This window comes from Hyperoodon ampullatus (genome assembly GCF_949752795.1).
Source record: "Hyperoodon ampullatus genome assembly, chromosome: 13".
In the NCBI taxonomy this organism is placed as follows: domain Eukaryota; kingdom Metazoa; phylum Chordata; class Mammalia; order Artiodactyla; family Ziphiidae; genus Hyperoodon; species Hyperoodon ampullatus.
This window is the reverse complement of record NC_136926.1, coordinates 27,022,645-27,042,737: the sequence shown is the minus strand read 5'-3', so window position 1 is coordinate 27,042,737 and position 20,093 is coordinate 27,022,645. Positions and strand designations below refer to the sequence as shown.

The window sequence follows — 20,093 nt, the reverse complement described above, 5'->3', positions numbered from 1 at the left end:
TTCTCCCAGTGACGAGGGGGAAGTTTGACTTCCGTTCCTCGCCTGCGCGTTGCTGTGTGCTCTTTTGCCTAAGTATTTAATCACACAAGCATGGATTCCCCCTCATGTGTATGTATTTTTATTTTAAACTACTGGATGTTTTTTCTGATTACACAAGAAATATTTTCCTTTAGAACATATTTTGGCAAATATAAAAAAACATGAAGAAGAAATGTCTCACCTCTGGTCATCCTATCTGTCAAAACTATTAACACTTTGACTATATAGATATATATATATATATATATATATATATATATATATATATATATATACACACACACACATACACACACACATATATATATATATACACATACATATACACATGTACATATATGTATATTTTGGGCTGCGCCTCATGGCTTGCGGGATCTTAGTTCCGCGACCAGGGATTAAACCCGGGCCACGACAGTGAAAGCGCTGAGTCCTAACCAGTGGACCGCCAGGGAACTCCCTGATGTATTTTCTTCCAGCATTTTTTCTGTATGTAATTCAGATCATTCCTTTCGTGAGCTTATAGAACATTTAGAACATTGTTCTGTGTCACTGCTTAGTCATAGAAAAATGCCATTTTTAGTGTCTGTAACATTAGGTTAAACTTTACAAAAGCATTGTTTTTGTAGGTCAGAAATGGTTGAATATCAGCAGTTAGGGTTTAACCTAATATTTGATCAAGTGGTTCATCATGATTATTTTCCTAATGTTAAATATTTAGCTTGTTTCAGAGTTTCAATTAGTATACACAACACTGGGGTGAAAGTATTTTACATAATCTTTGCCAGTTTCAGTTTGTCCTCTTGTATTTGCCCTTTTAAAATCTGAAGGGAACAACAGCAAATTACTTTCTATAAAAAAATTACAGTGGTAATTGACTGATTCATTTTCAGGGCAAATGGCAATCACTGGCTTCCATTTCCTTTGCTATTAGAACATCCCACCAGACCACGTGAATGTCAGTGAGAGACTTCTCATTGGGTCCATGGGACAGCAAGGTTAGGGCCTCCTGGTGTATCTTAAAGCTCTGTTCAGAGCTTGCTCTGGCAGAGATTTTCAAGATTGGCATCACTTGATTTCCTTTTCATAATAAATCCTGATTTTTAGTTCTTTTATGACAGACATTTACAGTTGGTTTGTTCTGACGATAATCCTAGTGTTTCTATTTATTCAGGAAATTGCTGACTGCCTGTCTGCTGCCCTCTGCCTGCCACCATGCCATGTCCAGTAACAATATATATTGTTTATTGAGCACGTACTGTGTCCCCCTCACAGTTCTGAGTGCTTTACACACATTTAATGTTTAAAGAGCCCTAAGGGGAGGCCTTTTGACTATAGGTAGCTTACCTGTAGGTTTTCATAACCTGCTCACGGGCACCACTGGGAGGTGGGGACCCTGGACTGCCCTGACACCGAAGGGCAGACATTAGCCATCGTGCTTTACCACCTCTGTGGACACAGCCTTTCAGCTCTTGGTCCAGGTTCCTTGGAGGGGTGTGTATACCATCATTTCAGAGGCTGGGGGTGTCCTTCTTATGACCTTTTGGTTGGAAAAAAATGACTTATTCTATATATTCACTGGGCTTTTTGGTACTGGTTTATCTGAGTGTGGGTTTATATTTTTTTAAGCTATGGGCTTTTTTTGTTTGTTTGTGTGGTCTCATTTTCTAGGTCCAGAAGCTGCTGTGTATGTGCCCAGTCGATTTCCATGGCATCTTCCAGTTGGATGAAAGGCGGAGAGACGCGGTGATTGCATTGGGCATTTTTCTCATTGAATCTGATCTACAGGTAGGACTTGGCTAAATTAAAAGTGTTTCTGCATGCAAAAGAGGTTGCAGTTAGGGTTTAAGTTTGTGCCTACTTTATACTCCTAAATCAGGCCTAGAGGAGCGCTCGCGAACCTACCTGGTGGAAGTGGTCAGCTGAGGGCGAGTGATGGGGAGGGGGCAGAACTGGTGGGAATGAGACCTCTATGGACACGTCCTCAGGAAGGTGTGGTTTTTGTTTTCTCCAGAAAATTAGAGTGCTTTGTGAAGTAACCATGTACCCTCCAGAGTAGACTTGATTTTAAACCTCAGGCAAAGGAGCCAGACTCAGAGTAACCACTTCTTTTCCTTCCAAAAGACAGTGTTCTTTGAGATAATTGTGATATAACAGTCTTTTTCAAAACTATGATAGATATAAATTGTTTTAGAGTACATGTTAATGTGCCTCTTAAAGGTGATTTACAAACCAGTGTTGTCACTACAACAGAAAATGGCCATTTTTAGTATTTACCAAGGCTAACTGAAGCAAATGCTCAGTCACTGGATACAGAATCTTTTATCTGTTTATTTTTATCATTGCCGAAAATTATTTTTTAAAATTCCAAGTTTAATCGTCCTATGTTAAAAATATAAAGATGTCAGCTATTTGAACTTTTATTCATCTAAAAAAGTTAGCTTGCATGTCCTGGAAATTTTACTTCAATAAGAATTAATATTTTTGACAGAGTATACATTTGAAAAAAAATAAGCATTTTAATTTTAGAGAAATATTTTAAAAATTAAATAGGTTATCTGATCAAGGCCACACAAAAAACCAAGATTAGATGCATAAGCTGCATTTTAATTCTTCTTCTTCTTATTTATTTATAAATGTGAAAATAAAGACAATCATTTTCTATTTGCCAGGTCCTATTTAAATTTAAATATAAAAATAAAGAGAGGAAAACCTGTATAAGAAACTACTGCTATTCGAATGAGTATTACTTGAACTATCTTTGGCAAACACATCACTTGCTGGATTTACCTGTGAGCCCCTAATACCTGTATCGGGTTTTTTCAGGTGGCAGGGAAGAGACGAGTACAAGTTACTTTTGGTGTGGTTTGGGTTCTGGGTCAGTGGTTGGCAGGGGTGGCAGCGGCTGTCCCATGGGGCTCACAGTTGGCCTGAGCTTCCCAGGAAGCCGGAGGCCTCACCCACACCAAGAGAGGAGCCCGGTGTCTGCTGGCCCCTGCGTCTAGGGACCAGCTTTCTCATGATCCACCTGGAGTTTGTGTTCCTTTCCTCCATCCCGGGTGGGCGCTGGCACTGGCCTCCTTCGTGCCCAGTTAGTGGGCTGCCCTGGCAGCAGCCGTGGCCAGAGTAGCAGTGGTGGTGACACCATTGCAGGGTGTGTGGGGAAGAGCCCGGGCCGCTCCCTCTCTGCAGGGCCTTGGTGTGCAGCCCCTTTGGGGTCTTGTGCGTGTTAGTACACCAGTTCCCTGGGCAATTGTTGTACAGGAAAAATGGTTTTGTTTTCACTAAAGAAAGTTCTCTATTTATTTTGGTTACCTGCTGTGGCATAAAAATTACCCCAAAGTTGGTGGTTTAATTACCCCAAAGTTAATTGGTTTTGTTTGGCGGAGGTTTTTGCTCATGAATCTGCAATTTAGCCAGTGCTCAGAAGAGCCCAGTCTCTGCTCCATTTGGTGTCATCTGGGGTGGCTCAAAGGCTGGCCCTGGAGTCACCTGAAGGCCCCTCTCCCACATGTGTGGGGTTGATCGTGGCCGCTGGCTGGACCTTCTCTGGGGCTCTTGGCCAGGGCCCCTCCATGTGCATGGCCTCCCCGTGTGGCCTGGGCTGTGTCACTTTGTCACAGCATAGTGTCTGGGTTGCAAGAGTGCGTGTCCTGAGGAAGAGCCGGGGGAAGTGGCTCTGCCATCTCTGAGCTAGCCTGGGAAGTCAGGCTCGTTCATTCTACTTTCTACACGGAGCTATCCCTCGGCATCTTCGGGGGATTGGCTCCGGGACCCCTTGCAGGTACCACAGTCCAAGGATGCTCCAGTCTTCCATATAAAATGGTGTAGTACTGTCGGCTCCTTGTATCCATGGATGTGGAACCCTCAGATATGGAGGTCTTGACTATACACTAGAAGCAAGTCACCAAGGCAGCCTTGTTTTCAGGGGATGCGAATTTGACTCTGCCTTTTGGTGAAAGGAGTGTGGCAGAATTTGCAACCATGTTTTCAAAGCCACATGTTTTTTCAGTGTTTCAGAACATCAGATAGCGTCCCCTTCTGTGGAGGACACTTGTCCTTCATGGGGGCAGCCGCATGTAGGGAGACAGCCAGGAGAGCTAGTGGTGGAAGGTTATGAACTCTATGCTGATTGGCTAGTTTGGAAACTAGACGAAAGTAATTTTTCCATTGGCTAACGTTGGCTATAAAGTCTAATGCTGAGTTTGAGAGGAGCAAAAGGAAACATGAAGCCGAAAATTTATGAAAGGAAGGGAAGAGCACAAAGGCCATGAACAACAGAAAGAAGCATCACCAAGTTTGTAGGCTGCTCTCCAGTCTGGAGGATGTGGTCCTGAGGTTTGGGTTTGGGGACTTTAAACACCTGGCAGGAGGCAGTTCTGAGTGTGTGCACACGTGTCTTCTTCTGGAGGCCAGAGCCAGGTTGGACACTGAGCAGCAGAGGGCAGGTGTTGGCCTTCCTGTTGGCCGGAGGGACGCTGCCCGCCATGTGCAGCAGGAAGGGTGCGACGCTGTGCAAACGCCCTTCTCTGAGATGATCAGGATGTGGATGTGCTTTGTTTTGGGCTCAGTCTGTGCTAAAAAGCTACCAGTCGTGTACTTAATTAAATGTAATTTTTTTTTTTTTTTTTTTTTTTTAGCACAAAGATTCTGTGGTTCCTTACCTTCTTCGACTTCTTAAAGGTCTTCCGAAAGTGTATTGGGTAGAAGAAAGCACAGCTCGGAAAGGCAGAGGTAGTTTTGCTTAAAGTTTCCCTGAATGCAAGGAAGCATCTGTGTGTTCCCCGTCTGTGAGGATTGAATGTTTAATCACACTAACGCGGCAGTTAGGATGCTTCTAGCTGGTTCCACTCCTGTGCCTGCAGCACTAGCGCTTTCTCACGATACCCAGAGCCCTGGGCGGGATGAGCAGAGCTGAGCAGGACCACGGGGACCCTCAGGAACCTTTGCTCATGTCCCATTGGCTGCCCTGGGTCCCCTGCTGTCCCTGAGCTGGTCTGTTGCCTCATATGGAGAGGCTTACCCTGCAGTAAGGTCAGTTCTCCAGATGGCCTGGTGGCTGCCCATTAAGGAGGGCTAAGATGGGAGTTTGGGACTCAACCACCATGTCCACTGTCAGTAGTTTTATCGCTTTGTCGGTGTTGCTAAATTTCCACTGAACTTTGCATCTTTGCAAATGGAATAAATTCATGTGTATTTCTTTTTAACTTGTATTTGATACTGATCTCTCTTTAAGGTCAAAGAGAAAGTTAGATAATCTTTTCTCTCTTCCCCTCCACTGCCCTCCCCTCCCTTCCTCCCTCCTTGCCTTCTTCCTCCCGTCCCTCCCAAAGTATTTACATAGGTCCCCTACATGCCAGGCATTGTGCTAAACGCTTATAACACTCATGATCTTGTAAACGGATTTCCCGACTCCAGAATCAGCTTGGAAGATCTCCAACATTTCAGAGTTCATGACCCATGAGACTGAAGTTTCCTTGTAATCTCTCTCTCTGAGGTCCAAGGCCCCCACCTTCAGATCTAGCGGGGGGTTGGTGCCTGCAAAGAAGGCCCTTGTCCTTTCTGTTGGTGGCATGCCCTGAATTTGTCAGGTGGGCTCAGTCTGCTGGAGACTGTGCTGTCCTTATGAACATCTGCTTGTGCCTGCTCGTGTTCCTCTTGCCCTTTGGGTTTTCAGCATTTCTGGTGACTTACTGTACCTAAAGCTGACAGACCCCAAATTATGCAGGTGTCCTGGAATTGGAAAGACTACAAATTAAATAGAGCATTGCTGAAAAGTGAAACATCTGTTTCTACCATTGTTATCTAATTTGGGGAGAAGTAGAATACTAGAAAGTGTTGATCCTATTTTATTTTATTTCAAAACAAATATCACTTCTGTATACTTGGACTCATTCGAATGAATTTTTTAGCATTATTTAAACATTGTTAGGGACTTACCTGGTGGCGCAGTGGTTAAATATCTGCCTGCTAATGCAGGGGACACAGGTTCAAGCCCTGGTCTGGGAAGATCCCACATGTTGCGGAGCAACTGGGCCCGTGCACCACAGCTACTGAGCCTGCGCTCTAGAGCCCGTGAGCCACAATTACTGAAGCCTGCATGCCTAGAGCCCATGCTCCGCAACAAGAGAAACCACCACAGTGAGAAGCCCACGCACCACAACAAAGAGTAGCCCCCGCTCACTGCAAGTAGAGAAAGCCCGCACACAGCAATGAAGACCCAACGCAGCCAAAAATAAATAAATAAAAAATAGATAAATTTTTTAAAAAAAATAAACATTGTTAGAGATATATAAATTTCCAATTATTGGGTAATATTTCAGTCTCCTAGTTTCTGTTAAGGCAATATCACTTACGCTTTGATAAACCCCATAGCAGTAGTTCTTAAAGGGCCATCCCTGGACCAGCAGCATCAGCAACCCTGGGAACTTGTCAGAAGGGAGATTCTCAGACCCCACATTGGAGCTACTGAGTTAGGAACTCTGGGCCCAGGAGTCAGGCAGACTGCGTTTCAACAAGCCCTCCCGGTGGTTCCAGCCACACTCAAGCTTGAGAAGGACCTAGAGCTGCGTCTCAGAATCACATGTGCAGAAGTAGACACGCAGCGGTCGTCTCCTGTGTGTGTGTGTGTCTTTGAGTCAGTGCTCAACGTTCAGAATTGGTTAAATGTTTAATAGTGATCGGACCTCCTCGGCAGCAGGTCTAACCTTCCCAAAGTGCACTTGACAGAAGTGGTGCTTCACTTGTGGTCTTTTGGGTGTAGTGCTCCCTTCTTGACCTGGAGGCTCTGCTCCTGAGAATCTCTGACTGGCAGGCTCAGTCAGGGAAGGGCTTAGAAACCTCCGAGGAGCAGAGCACATCTCTGGGTGCTCTTCTGAGGACTTTCTCCACCTGTCAGAAGAAAAAAGGAAAAAAAAAACATTAATTCAGTTTAAAGTGATAGTAATTGGTATTGGACAGTTAGCCTCCATGAAACATCTCCCATAGTCTTAACCAAGATTGATTTCCCAATTTTATTTAGGTCGGGAATAAAACATGGAATCTGTCATGTTGAGAGGCTCTGTAATCTCAGACTATAAATTGGCTCAGCAAACATTTCAATTTCTTGAACCAAAACATTTTATTACAAGGAAGGCAGGGGTGTTTCTCAGCGAACACGTTGGGCCCATATCTGTTCTCTGGAGGCTCATCCTGACGAGGGCGGCCTCCACTGTAAGCAGGTCCTTGGCAGCCGTGTGAGAGGGAACAGCCAGATGGGGTGGCCGGTCGGTGTGATGATCCGATTCCTGTCTTTCTTTCTCCAGGCACCCTCCCGGTGGCCGAGAGCTTCAGCTTCTGCTTGGTCACTTTGCTGTCTGACGTGGCTTATAGGGACCCTTCCCTCAGGGATGAGGTAAGTGTGTGGTGACTCAGTGTCTGTTTCTGTAAGATCCGAGAGTCCCAAAGTGATGACGGGACAGAAAAAAAAAAGTTGATTGGATTGTTTATGTTGATTTATTTCATACTGTTAGTAACACACATGAGAAATGTTAAATCCTGCTTGCAGTGCTTAGTCTCCCAGTGACCTCCTGAGTCTTATCTCGTTCAGCTTTCCCAATTGCCCTGTGAGGTGGGCAGCAAAAGGTCACTCATCCTCCTGCCTCCATGCTGGGGACTGACATTCATAGGAGAAGATTTGCTGGAAAGCTGGAGCCGTTCCTTCAAGTGCTCCAGTTTTTTTAGTTTTAGTTTATTTTGTTGGAAATGTTACTTAAATGTATTTCATATTTCTCTCCTTTTATTTATTTATTTATTTATTTTTGGCTGCATTGGGTCTTCGTCACTGCGAGAGGGCTTTCTCTAGTTGCAGCGAGCGGGGGCTACTCTTCATTGTGGTGCGTAGGCTTTTCATTGTGGCTTCTCCTGTTTTGGAGCACGGGCTCTAGGCTCACGGGCTTCAGTAGTTGCAGCACGCGGGCTCAGTAGTTGTGGCTCACGGACTCTAGAGCGTGGACTTAGTAGTTGTGGCACACGGGCCTAGTTGCTCCACAGCATGTGGGATCTTCCCGGACCAGGGCTCAAACCCGTGTCCCCTGCTTTGGCAGGCGGATTCTTAACCACTGTGCCACCAGGGAAGCCCCCTGTATCTTTTACTCTTTTTTTTTTTTTTTTTTTGCGGTACGCGGGCCTCTCACTGTTATGGCCTCTCCCGTTGCGGAGCACAGGCTCCGGACGCGCAGGCCCAGCGACCATGGCTCACGGGCCCAGCCGCTCCACAGCATGTCAGATCTTCCCGGAATGGGGCACGAACCCGTGTCCCCTGCATTGGCAGGCGAACTCTCAACCACTGCGCCACCAGGGAAGCCCCCCTGTATCTTTTTTAATTTTTAAAATCTCTTTCCTTACTATCACACTGTAAATTGTGTCCCTATTTCTGCTATTATGTTGGTCTCCACCCTTCGTTCTTAGTTTAGGTTCTTTATTTACTTGTGGGTTGGCTAAAGAGGTAACTAGATACGTTAGAATCACATATTATTTAAAAAGCTAACAGGGCTTTTCTATCAGTAACACCTATTGAAATAGGTCACCACAGAAGATGGTGGCATAACTTTAATACGTGAAATGGATGAAACATTGCTTTCCAGGTCCTCACTGTTCCACATCATTTGACACTAGCAAAACGTGAGCAATTTGGTGATGAACAAGTCACCTCAGACCAACTTCATTTTTCTGCCTGGATTCCCCAAGACTGGAAGTGGGGGAAGTGAGAGGGACTCGGTCTGGGTGCTCTTCATCAGGGCCTGAACCACGCCTCTCCTGACATCCTGGGTCAGCAGTGTAGCCGAGGGCAGGGTTTGCAGAGCCACCTGAGGACCACCCCAGGGGCACCCGGCAGGAGTCTCTGGTCGCCTGCCCCCTGTGGTGGAAGCTGAACAGCTAGGACCAGCCAGGACCGGGGATGAAAATCCTGAAAGCAAGTCAGTCTCGTCTGTAGACGATTCGGATGCCAAGCTGGGAATCGAGGACCCTCGCGGTGAACTGAAGCTTATGCCCTGAGCTTTTGTAGGGCTCAGTGACGGGCAAAAAAATACCAGCCCTGCGGGTGGAGGGGCACAGCTGGAGTCAGCATGTGTGAGAGACACTTAAGGATTTCATTTCTCTGTGAGTTCATGGAGCCAGCAGTGTGAAGGGCTGCTGGAAAGCCAGTGTCACATCCACAGACGTCTGGGGTCCGTGCTGAGTCTGGTGATTACTCAGGGAGATCCCCAGCATCTCTGGAATAGTAGTGTGTTTTGTCTGAACACTTCAGTTGGAGATGGTTTCTTACACACTGAGCTATAGTGAAGTCAGGCAGGCCATCAGCAAGGACTTGAATCATAAGGAACGGATGGAAAAAAACAGGGGTGTTGAGCTGTGAAGAGAGATTGGGGGCCTGTCACCTGTTTCCAGAGTTAGGAGGCCTGTGGACCAGCCAGAGAGGGAGGGTTCTGTCTGCAGAAGGTCTGTTGCCTGACCCCTCGGCAGAGCTTCCATGCAGGGGGTTATGGATCAGGTATGAGGTTGGACAAGAGAATGTCTAAAGCTCCCTCTAGTTCTGAATTAATTTTGTGATATTTATCTGATTTTGTTTATAAGTTTGTATGTTTCCTTGGCTATTCCAGATTTTAGAGGCGCTTTTGCAGGTTTTGCATGTCCTTTTGGGAATGTGCCAGGCCTTGGAGGTTCAAGAGAAAGGTATGTTTTTCTTTTTATTGTTTGTGATTATCCTTCCCCTTGCTTTTCCCAGTCTTCAGATTTTCTGTTCTTTGCAACCAGTGTATCTGGTGGACGTGACCTTTGCTGCATGTTAGCTGAGAGCCTGCGTGGTGTCGTGAGCACAGCTCTGCTGCCTGAATGCTGGGCCACTTCCCCCTCTGGGGCTCAGCTTCTTCACCTGTAACATGTCTGAAGGTCATTTTTCCTCTGGTGTGAGGCTACCAATCTGCTCCCAGAAGGACTAAATGCACTGATTAAGTCCCGTGAGGGAGACTGCTCAGGTGACGTGGCTGAGGGACTGATTTGGAGGTGCTGCGTGTGGTTAAGACCTCCCACCCATGGGCCGTGTCTGCAGCCGTGGTTGAGGATGGATGGAAAATGCCGCTGGTCAGCGCCTGGGCTTGGCCCTGTTGCCATGGCTAGTTCTGGCCCTTGGACTTGCTGGTGGGGGGCCCTGAGATGGGTGGTCCCAGGTACCCGGGTGGTGCAGCCACGGCTTCCCTCTGCCTTCCAGAATACCTCTGCAAGTACGCGGTCCCATGCCTCATAGGAATCTCCCGCGCATTTGGGCGTTACAGCAACACGGAAGAGTCTCTCCTGTCCAGGCTCTTCCCCAGAGTCCCTCCTCATTCCCTCCACGTCCCTGAGGAGCTGGAAGGTGTGCGGAGGCGGTCCTTCAACGACTTTCGCTCCATCCTCCCCAGCAACCTGCTGGCAGTGTGTCAGGAGGGCACCCTGAAGAGGAAGGCCAGCAGTGTGTCCAGCATCTCACAGGTGGGGCTGTGCGCCCAGACGGATAGGGGACGGGGGCCTGTTAGGTGCCCACTCGCGTGTAGTTTGAGGGAACTTGGGGAACGTGAAAGATTCTCATTAGAGTTCTCTTTAGTACAAAGGTTGCCTTGTCCTTTTTAAGATTTATAAGTGAGTCATCTCCTGGGAGGTGAAGTGTTTGGGCACCAGCTCTTTTCTGAGTGCAAGACAGTTGGTGCCTATAGAGAATATGTAATTGACTCATGGAGAAAGACAGGGACACAAAACACTGAGAATAATCTGGCTCAGTCATCAGGTGTAGAATATATGGCTAGACACAAGAATTTAGAATTACAGTAGAGAACCTGTAGCCAGGGTGGGCTTCAGCAAGGAGGTGGGGCTGAACCAGGGCTCTGGCCAGCAGAGGGAGCCTTGTCTGAGACGGATCTGACTGAGGTCTGACTGGCCTTTCTTATCTGTGCATGTGGTTGTGTGTTTCAGGTCAGCCCTGAACGAGGGGTGCCCCCTCCCAGCTCCCCTGGAGGATCCACCTTTCACTACTTCGAAGGTGGGCTTCGTCTTTCTGCTGACCGAGCCCCCAGGGGCGAGGTCCACAGGGCCTTCCTGTGCTGTGAGGATGCTAACACAGACACTGCTGTTGTGCATCTTGAGTGTCAAGCTTTTAGAAAGTATTTATTTTCTGTTTTTGATTAAACTTCTTAAACTTGAATCTAAAAATATTTCAAACATAGAAAAAAGTGCAGACAATAATATACAGGACCCCAAATGCCTGCCATCTGAATCTTAGTACATTAACCTGTGAAAGCACTGCTTTTCAGGTGGAAATACTAGCAGTGGGTCATTCTCTTGTTTCTTGTTGTTTAAGGTCATTAAGCGCGTGGATAATATTAAGTAACATTTTTTTTTTTTTTTTTTTTTTTTGTGGTACACGGGCCTCTCACTGTTGTGGCCTCTCCCGTTGCGGAGCACAGGCTCCGGACGCGCAGGCTCAGCGGCCATGGCTCATGGGCCCAGCTGCTCCGCGGCATGTGGGATCTTCCCAGACCGGGGCACGAACCCGTGTCCCCTGCATTGGCAGGCGGACTCTCAACCACTGCGCCACCAGGGAAGCCCGCGCGTGGATAATATTAAAGAACATAGTAATGAGACTGCGTGTAATACCTTATGTTTAATGAGTAATACTTTCTGTAGAGCTTTGCTGTTCACAAAGGACTTTCAGGTAATTTACTGAATTTGATTCGTGTGACAGCTCTGTGCAGTGTCAGACATTTGTTACAATAGCCTTCACCTTCTCCTTGAGGGAAGTAAGATGCAGATTGTGGGGAGGAAGTGGGGAAACAAGATCTCCACGCCTCATGGTGCCGTCCGTTCCATTGTCAGTGACACCCCTGCATAAATCCCAAATCTTACACCTATGGTCCCTGCAGCTCTGCCTTTTGCCTCCTTTTGTGTCCACATGCGCTGGGTCAGCCACGCAGGATGTCATCTGCATGTCGTGGTGTGTGTCCGGGACACAGACTTCTTGCCTTCTTTTATGACTATCATTATTTTTTACAATAAACTGGTATGTCCTTAAGGTGAACGACATGATGGTTTGATATACATAAATGTGGTAAGGTGGTTACTGCAGTCAAGCCATTAACTATACATCTCCTCACATAGTCACCATTGTGTGTGTGCGTGTGTCGTTAGAGCACTTCCTCTCTCAGCGCATTCCTAGCATCCAGCACGGTGTAATTAGCTCTCTGGACTCAGCCCGCATAACCGTCATCTCCCCATTTCCCCACCTCCCGCCCCTGGTCACCGCACTCTCTGCTCCCATGTCTTTGAGTTTTTTAGATTCCACATATAAGTGAGATTGTGCAGTTTTTTCTTTCTGTAACTGGCTTACTTCACTCAGCATAATGCCCTCCAGGAATATTATTCAGCCTTAGGAAAGGAGATCCTGCCATTTGTGACAACGTGGATGAACCTGGATGTGATGCTGAGTGAGATAAGCTGGTCACACGGGTGCATATATAAGGAAAATACATGGAGCATGTGTGTTCGTGCACACTGTATATATACATGTTTTATGTAGTTTTCACACACATTTCATGTGCGCACACACACTCCCTTCCCACCTTCTTCCCACCTGCTCCCTTTAATCTGGCCTCACCGCCCCCGCCCTGTCCAGCCCCCTCTGTGGCTTCACCGTGTTGGCTTCCAGCGTCTCAGCTCCTCTCAGTATTGTTGCCCCACCTCTGTTGTAAGCTGCCTCCTGCTGTCATGGCTCTTAACCTGTAGAAAGGTGTAATTCTTTTTTTGTTGTTGTTCTCACATGTCTGGGTGGAAAATATTAGGACAGGATTCTACCTATATTTGACCTGAAACACCCCAGTGAGAGGCAACCCTCCCCAAGGATTTGCAATCCAGCTTTTACTTCTTTTTTTAATTGAAATATAGTTGATTTATAATGTTGTATTAGTTTCTGATATATAGCACAGTGATTCAGTTATACATATATATTATATTCTTCTTCAGATTCTTTTCCATTATGGTTTATTACAGGATATTGACTGTAGTTCCCTGTGTTATTCAGTAGGACCTTGTTGTTTACCTATTTTATATAGAGTAATTTATATCTGCTACTCCCAAATTCCTAATTTATCCTTCCCCCACCCCCTTTCCCCTTTAGTAACTGTAAGCTTGTTTTCTGTCTGTGAGTCTGTTTCTGTTTTGTGAATAAGTTCATTTGTGTCATTTTTTTTTAGATTCCACATATAAGTGGTATCGTAACGATATTTGTCTTTCTCTGACTTACTTAGTAACTTAGTATGATGATCTCTAGGTCCATCCATGTTGCTGCAAATGGCATTTTATTTTCATTCTTTTTTATGGCTGAGTAGTATTCCATTGTATGTATACATACCACATCTTTTTTTTTTTTTTTTTGTGGTACGCGGGCCTCTCACTGTTGTGGCCTCTACTGTTGCGGAGCACAGGCTCCGGACGTGCAGGCTCAGCAGCCATGGCTCACGGGCCTAGCCGCTCCGTGGCATGTGGGATCTTTCCGGACCAGGTCACGAACCCGTGTCCCCTGCATCGGCAGGCGGACTCTCAACCACTGCGCCACCCGGGAAGCCCCCACATCTTCTTTATCCATTCATCTGTCAATGGACATTTAGGTTGTTTCCATGTCCTGGCTATTGTGAATAGTGCTGCTATGAACATTGGGGTGCATGTATCTTTTTGTATTAGAATTTTCTCTGGATATATGCCCAGGAGTGGGATTGCTGAATCATATCAGCCTTTACTTCTTAATTAAAACATGGAATTTTAGTATATACAAAAGCAAAATCGATACCGTTGTTGGTTCTTGAGGGAGTATCTGGGTCTCATGCTCCCGCGACTGACTTTCTGGTTTTGCCCCGTCAGCCTCTTACTTGCCTGATGGGAGTGCCCTGGAGCCCGACTACTACTTCTCCACCATCAGCTCCAGCTTCTCCGTTTCTCCTCTTTTCAATGGCATCACTTACAAGGAGTTCAGTATTCCCCTGGAGATGCTCCGGGAACTCGTAAACCTGGTAAGCATAGCCTTGATGGATAGATGGACCACGGGTATATCAACCAGTGGAATTACTAGTTGTGTCAGCCTGTATTTCACAGCACAGCTTGGTAGTCACAGTTTTCAGATTAAAGAGGGAAGGAGGGTCACATCCTCGGAGTTGCTGTGCGGCACGTTCTCATTTGTCCGTGCAGCCGCCACGTGGGGCGCGGCCACACGTCCCCTTGTTAGAGGTGAGGAAGTTGGTGTCAAGTACCTTAAGGGCTAAGGGCAGGGCCCAGGCTCAGGCAGTGGTCCGACCCCAAGCCCACTTGCTCTTGCACTTGACCCAACTCAGGGGCTGCTCTGTTTGGATTAATACAAAGCTAATGTTTCCTGTCTGGGGGCCTTTGTGTGACCTTTGCAGTCGCATCAGAGTTGCCATTGTCTGAGTCCTGCAGTGGCTGGGCCTGTGACCCACCCCTGAAGTTGCCATGCTTGTACCAGGGTTCTGCATGGTGGGTTTGGGTGGGCCAGGACAGACTCCAAAGACAGGGCTTTCTGCTTTGGAACGAATGAGAGAGAAGAAGAAGGTCGGGGTGAGGCGGGGGCCGGGGGCCTGGCGCTTGCCTGTGAGGAGTGTGAACAGAAATGGCCCAGAGGTGGTGGCTATGGGTGGAGAAACAAGAAGATAGCCCAGTGTCGGTGGGCAGGGTGGAGCCAGGGTGAGCTGCTCAGTAGCTGGCTGTCCTGAGACCCCCCCCCAGCTGGCCATGCTGTCAGTGTCCCGACGGGACAGCAGCTCTTTAGGGTCATGTCAAGAGATTCCAGTTGAAGGCTGGATGTCTTGGGTCATTCAGGGGAATTTGTTTTTCAGTATATTTTAACTTTCAAGGTTAGGTTTTCTTCTAAACCATTTTTAAATTTCTTCTCCTGGCATGTCGTTTATCATTATCCATATGTTTTAAAAATAACCTTAAAGCACTGTAATGTGGTGGCAGTTTTCTCAGGCGGTTCTCGGTCGGCAGAACAGTTCTTCCTGTCCTGAGCACTGGTACAGAGTGGGACCGGGGTGGGGGTGGCCAGTGCTCCTGTGAGGAATTCGCAGTGTGTGCTGCAGCGCCCAGAAGAGCCAGCGCCCTGGCCTGGGGAGGGGGTGTTGTTGGCGCCTGGGGACCGGCTGTGACGGGGGTCTACCATGTCTGGGAGGGGCCTCGGGGGGGGAAGTCAGTCTTGCCTGGAGTCTCAGCGCTCTCGCTTCCTGGAAATGGAAACCTCATGTCCCCAGATTTGAGGGAGTTGGTTCCTTTTCTGTTTTTATTTCATTCCCATCTATGGTAAGAAAGAAGTTCTAGGTGATGGCAGGATTAGGGACATTTTGTGTGTGTATTGGAGCCTTGGTGCTCCAGTGATGTGCTCATTGTTGGCCTCTTACTTCCATCCATTTTTCACCATGAGCTTGTGATGTGGTTTCATACATCAGCACGATTTGTTCTTCAGTGGAATGAGCTGGCACTCCTGTCTCCCCCTGTGTGTGCCAGGTGCTCACGAGGTCTCGTTTCCCTTGCAGGTGAAGAAGATTGTTGAGGAGCCTGTTCTCAAGTCCCTGGACACAGTCGTAGCCAGCGTGATGGAGGTACATCCCTCTGAGGGCATCACGTCGAGATCACCTGCCAGGCACACCTGTGTGGGGGGAGTGGTGAGGGTTTGCAGTGGGTGGGGTGGGGCCACTGGAGTGAGTGAGAGGCTCTCTGAGACTTCAGCATACGTTCCAGTGACGACAGCACACCTGCCGCCCAAGGGCTTGCCTTGTGCCTGGCTCCTTTAGATGTGTCCCCTACTGGTGCCCCGTCCTGGCCCCTGAGCAGTGGTCAGGGTCTCTACCTCACAGGTGAAAGCAGAGGTTCGGGGAGGACTAACTGGTGCCTGTGTCCCATGGTCAGCATGGGAGCTGGATTGCGGCCTGGGCCCCGACTCTGCTCCATTGTGGTCCTTGCCCCCACGGTGCCTGCAGAGCCACTGCCGAGGCTCGGTACACACCCCTCATCAGTCCAGGCACTGCAGGCCCTGGCTTGTGAGTGTGAGGGGTGTGTACTCAGGCATCTTCTGTCCTTAGCATGTTCGGAACCAAGGCCCACAGCTTTATTTATAAAATCATTAAATGTCGCTGCTGGGAGGCCTCAAAGTCCCTGGGAACATTTGAGTCAGCCCCCTTTTGTCAGGGTCCAGAGAGATCACCGATTTCCAGGCTGATGACTGCTGTGGCCGCGTGCTGGGCTCAGATTCCTTGTTAAGCCTGGCGTTCTTTCTATCATCCGATTATAAGACATGCAGCACCTGGCACCACCGGGCTCAGTTATGAAGCAGGAAGGGAACCAGCAGGGACCTCCCTGTGCTGCAGGTCGCAGCTCCTGCCCTGCATGCGCTCCACCCCGCTGTCTGCGGGCATTCAGTGTGTGGCCAGTCACTTGCCAGCTGGTCCGCAGCCCTCCTGCTCATGGGCCTGAGCTCTCACTGTGCTTGCTCTCAGAGGTGTCCTGGTGTCCTTTGTCGGTGTGGGGTCGTGTGACCCTGGGCAGACCAGGAAGCCAGGGCCGGAGCTGGGCTGGCAGGCACAGCAGCGACGTGTTGGGCCCGAGTGCCGTCCGTGGTGAAGAGCTGGCTTGGGTCCTGAGGGGAGAGGAATGCCAGGAACATGGGGCTCTGGGGCCCTTCTCCTCGTGGAACAGAGCAGTTTCTCATATTTTGTTTCATATTTTGGACTTTAGTGTAAATGTCCATTTGAAGAAATGGTTTTGTGGCTGAAAAAAAGCTCAAACCCGAGTCACTGCAGGATAATCCTCCTCCTCATCCACCTTCACGGGCAGTGACCGTGCTTATTATGTGCTAGATGTGACTCCCTCTCCTTGAACCCATGGCACACCCGCTCTGAGCCGGGGAGACAGAGGCTGTCAGAGCCTTCATCACACAGCTCTGGGGCCCTGGGGCCGGGCTGCACCGCCCGGGTTCCTCCCTCCTGGCTCTGGGGTGGGACCCCTGGCCACCTTAACCTCAGCCAGTGTCACATCTGCCCTGCAGGGAGTCATGAAAACTGTGCCTGTAGGGCCATTCGCGCAGTGCCCTCTGATGGCACCGATGCCCATGGGACACGGCCTCCACCAGCCTCGCCCCGCAGGCCCCTTCCCTCTGTGGATTTGCCTCCACTTCCGCCTTCCCCGCGCTTACCTGTGTCAGAACTTTTGTAAATCGTGCCTTTCCATTGCACTAGACTGAGTGTGCAGAAAAATTAACAGCATCTTATTCAACTCACTAGACCTCGGATGAATTTTTTTCCCCAGAAGAAAACTAGCGTCACATTTTAGATGAGATTTCTAAAGAAAATTTAAAGTGAATTTTAGTTACGAAACGTAGGCTGAATCCGAAGATGCCCCAGCTGTCATGTCTATCACTGAGGGGGACAGGGTGCAATGTGGTCTTGTGGCCCCGTGGCTCCTGCACCTCCACTCTCCTTGTTCAAAGATGCCCGGAGAGGGTGAGCCCTCAGTGAGAGGAGGTGGTCCATCCTCCAGGAGCCTGGGGCTGCTCCCCACAGGCGTCTCTGGGCAGTGTGAGTGTAGGAGGGAGGAGGGAGTCACCGCAGTGACCGGCGGTGTCAGTCACGCGTCCCATGCCTCTACCCGCAGGCCAACCCCAGCGCCGACCTCTACTACAGCGCGTTCAGCGACCCCCTCTATGTGGCCACATTCAAGATGCTACGGGACACTCTGTACTACATGAAAGGTGAGGGTGGGGTCCTGCCCTCATGCCAGGGCCGCTTCACAGCATCTGCAAGGAACGTGGACATGTTCCCGGGAGAAGCAGGCGATGAGGGACATGCACCTGTCGTTCTGCCCCCGGTGCTGCCAGCAGCGCAGCCTCTTTGGTGGGTGTGTCTTCTCGGCTGATGTCTGACACGGACATGTGGGGTCATCCTGATCCCCTGGTCAGGCATACAGTCTAATGTGTCTGCCTTACATGTTTCAAAACATTAAAAAATGAGAAAACGAGGCAGTCGTGATCTTACAACTCAGAATAATTTGTCAGTAGCGGAGCTCACATATGGAGTTAGCAGTTCCTTCCAGGCTCTCTTGTGTGTTTTTTGTTTTTTTTTTTGCGGTACGCGGGCCTCTCACTGCTGTGGCCTCTGCCGTTGCGGAGCACAGGCTCCGGACGCGCAAGCCCAGCGGCCATGGCTCACGGGCCCAGCCGCTCCGCGTCATGTGGGATCTTCCTGTACTGGGGCACAAACCCATGTCCCCTACATCAGCAGGTGGACTCCCAACCACTGCGCCACCAGGGAAGCCCTCTTGTGTGTTTTAAACACAGTTTTCCTAGGCTCTTCCCTTAAGTTGCTGAATGTGCTTCATAAACAAAAGCTTTGATGACCACATGGTGTCCTGTGGGTGTCCCATAATCTCCTTAGCTGTTTTCCTGATCTGATTCCAAGCGCTGCTGGGGCCTGAGCCTTGTTGGGGCCACCATGAGGGCTAGGTTCCCGAAAAGCGGCAGGTGCTGGCTGCTCGGCCTGACCCCGGAGCCTGCGGCCTCCCCTAGCCAGTCTGCTGCTGGCTTTCTTGGCCAGTCTGCCCTGTGCCTGTGCCGTCTCTCGGGTCTCCTGCACTGTCCAGGCCCGAGGACGAGAGCTGGGAGAGGCTGCAGACTGGGTGCCTTCCTGTGCAGGGGGCGGTCCTCGTGCTGCATCCAGCTTTCCCACATCTGATAACTGACGCCCTTTTTAGAAAGTATCACAGGAGTACTTTTTGTTAATCGGACCAGTTCTGGTGATGGCACTCCCCAGGTTGTGTCTCGTGTTCAGGTTTGAGTGTATTGACAGCTTAAAACAAAGCATGGCTCGCATTTCACTGGAAGGTGACCATTCCGAGTGTCTGGTAGCATGTGTGCAGGGCTGGCATGTGAGCCCGTTCCGGCTCGCCCCAGCCAGCCTTCCTGGAAGCATGGTAGCCAGCAGCAGCGCCCTCTCCCTGGGAGTCTGTCACAAGGGAAAGACCACGGCTGCTCGCAGCCTGCATCTGTGCCCGCTCTCCCTCCTGCAGACCTGCCCACCTCCTTTGTGAAGGAGGTCCATGACTTCGTGCTGGAGCAGTTCAACACCAGCCAGGGGGAGCTCCAGAAGATCCTGCACGATGTGGACCGGACCCACAGTGAGCTGAGCCCCCTGAAGCTGCGCTGCCAGGCCAGTGCCGCCTGCGTGGACCTCATGGTGTGGGCTGTGAAGGACGAGCAGGGTGGGTTCCCCGTGCCACCGCCTGGCGAGTCCTCCGCTTACGAGGAGAGGAGGAGGGATCTCAGGGCGGAAGATTGTGCTGGTCCAGGAAGGTGGGGGCTCGGGGGGAGCCACGCTCAGGACACGGGACAGGGTGGGGGCTGGCAGCAGAGGGATAGCCCACCCTGCAGGATGGTGTCATAGCAGCAGGAAAGGAGCAGGGACGCGCGCCTCTGACACTTTGTGGTGGAGCCGCTTCTCAGAGTTAGTGAGCCCGGGGTTTAGTCACGTTCTATTTTGACTGGTGAAGGAGTCTTTGTGACCATTGGCCTTTGCTAAAGGTCCGTACCCTCCTCTGTTCTGAACTTAGGTGCAGAGAATCTGTGCATCAAGCTGTCTGAGAAGCTGCAGTCCAAGACATCCAGCAAGGTCATCATTGCTCACCTGCCCTTGCTCATCTGCTGTCTGCAGGTCAGTCTCACGGGCCCTGGTGGGGGTGGTTGGGAGTGCGGTGCTGACACCCGTCAGCAGGGCCTTCTCTTTTTTTTTTTTTTTTTTTTTTTGTGGTACGCGGGCCTCCCACTGTTGCGGCCTCTCCCGTTGTGGAGCACAGGCTCCGGATGCGCAGGCTCAGCGGCCATGGCTCACGGGCCCAGCCGCTCCGCAGCACGTGGGATCCTCCCGGACCAAGGCACGAACCCGTGTCCCCTGCATCGGCAGGCGGACTCCCAACCACCGCGCCACCAGGGAAGCCCCAGCAGG

At 49.5% G+C, this 20,093-nt stretch overlaps 1 protein-coding gene across 3 annotated transcripts in view; it reads left to right on the top strand.

Annotated features, from left to right (window-relative positions):
* The window catches only part of PI4KA (phosphatidylinositol 4-kinase alpha), a gene marked incomplete at its 5' end in the record, with an annotated part of 95,569 nt that overhangs the window by 21,230 nt on the left and 54,246 nt on the right, over positions 1-20,093 (top strand). For 2 of the 3 annotated variants that reach the window (XM_079717690.1, XM_079717692.1), the window contains 11 exons: positions 1,708-1,824; positions 4,677-4,770; positions 7,341-7,429; positions 9,678-9,750; positions 10,286-10,545; positions 11,023-11,089; positions 13,960-14,108; positions 15,639-15,704; positions 17,752-17,848; positions 19,162-19,353; positions 19,702-19,802. In XM_079717690.1, coding sequence (XP_079573816.1) covers positions 1,708-1,824; positions 4,677-4,770; positions 7,341-7,429; positions 9,678-9,750; positions 10,286-10,545; positions 11,023-11,089; positions 13,960-14,108; positions 15,639-15,704; positions 17,752-17,848; positions 19,162-19,353; positions 19,702-19,802 — 1,305 coding nt within the window. The remainder of the gene's footprint in view (positions 1-1,707; positions 1,825-4,676; positions 4,771-7,340; positions 7,430-9,677; positions 9,751-10,285; positions 10,546-11,022; positions 11,090-13,959; positions 14,109-15,638; positions 15,705-17,751; positions 17,849-19,161; positions 19,354-19,701; positions 19,803-20,093) is intronic. The other variant, XM_079717691.1, reaches the window with a different exon arrangement.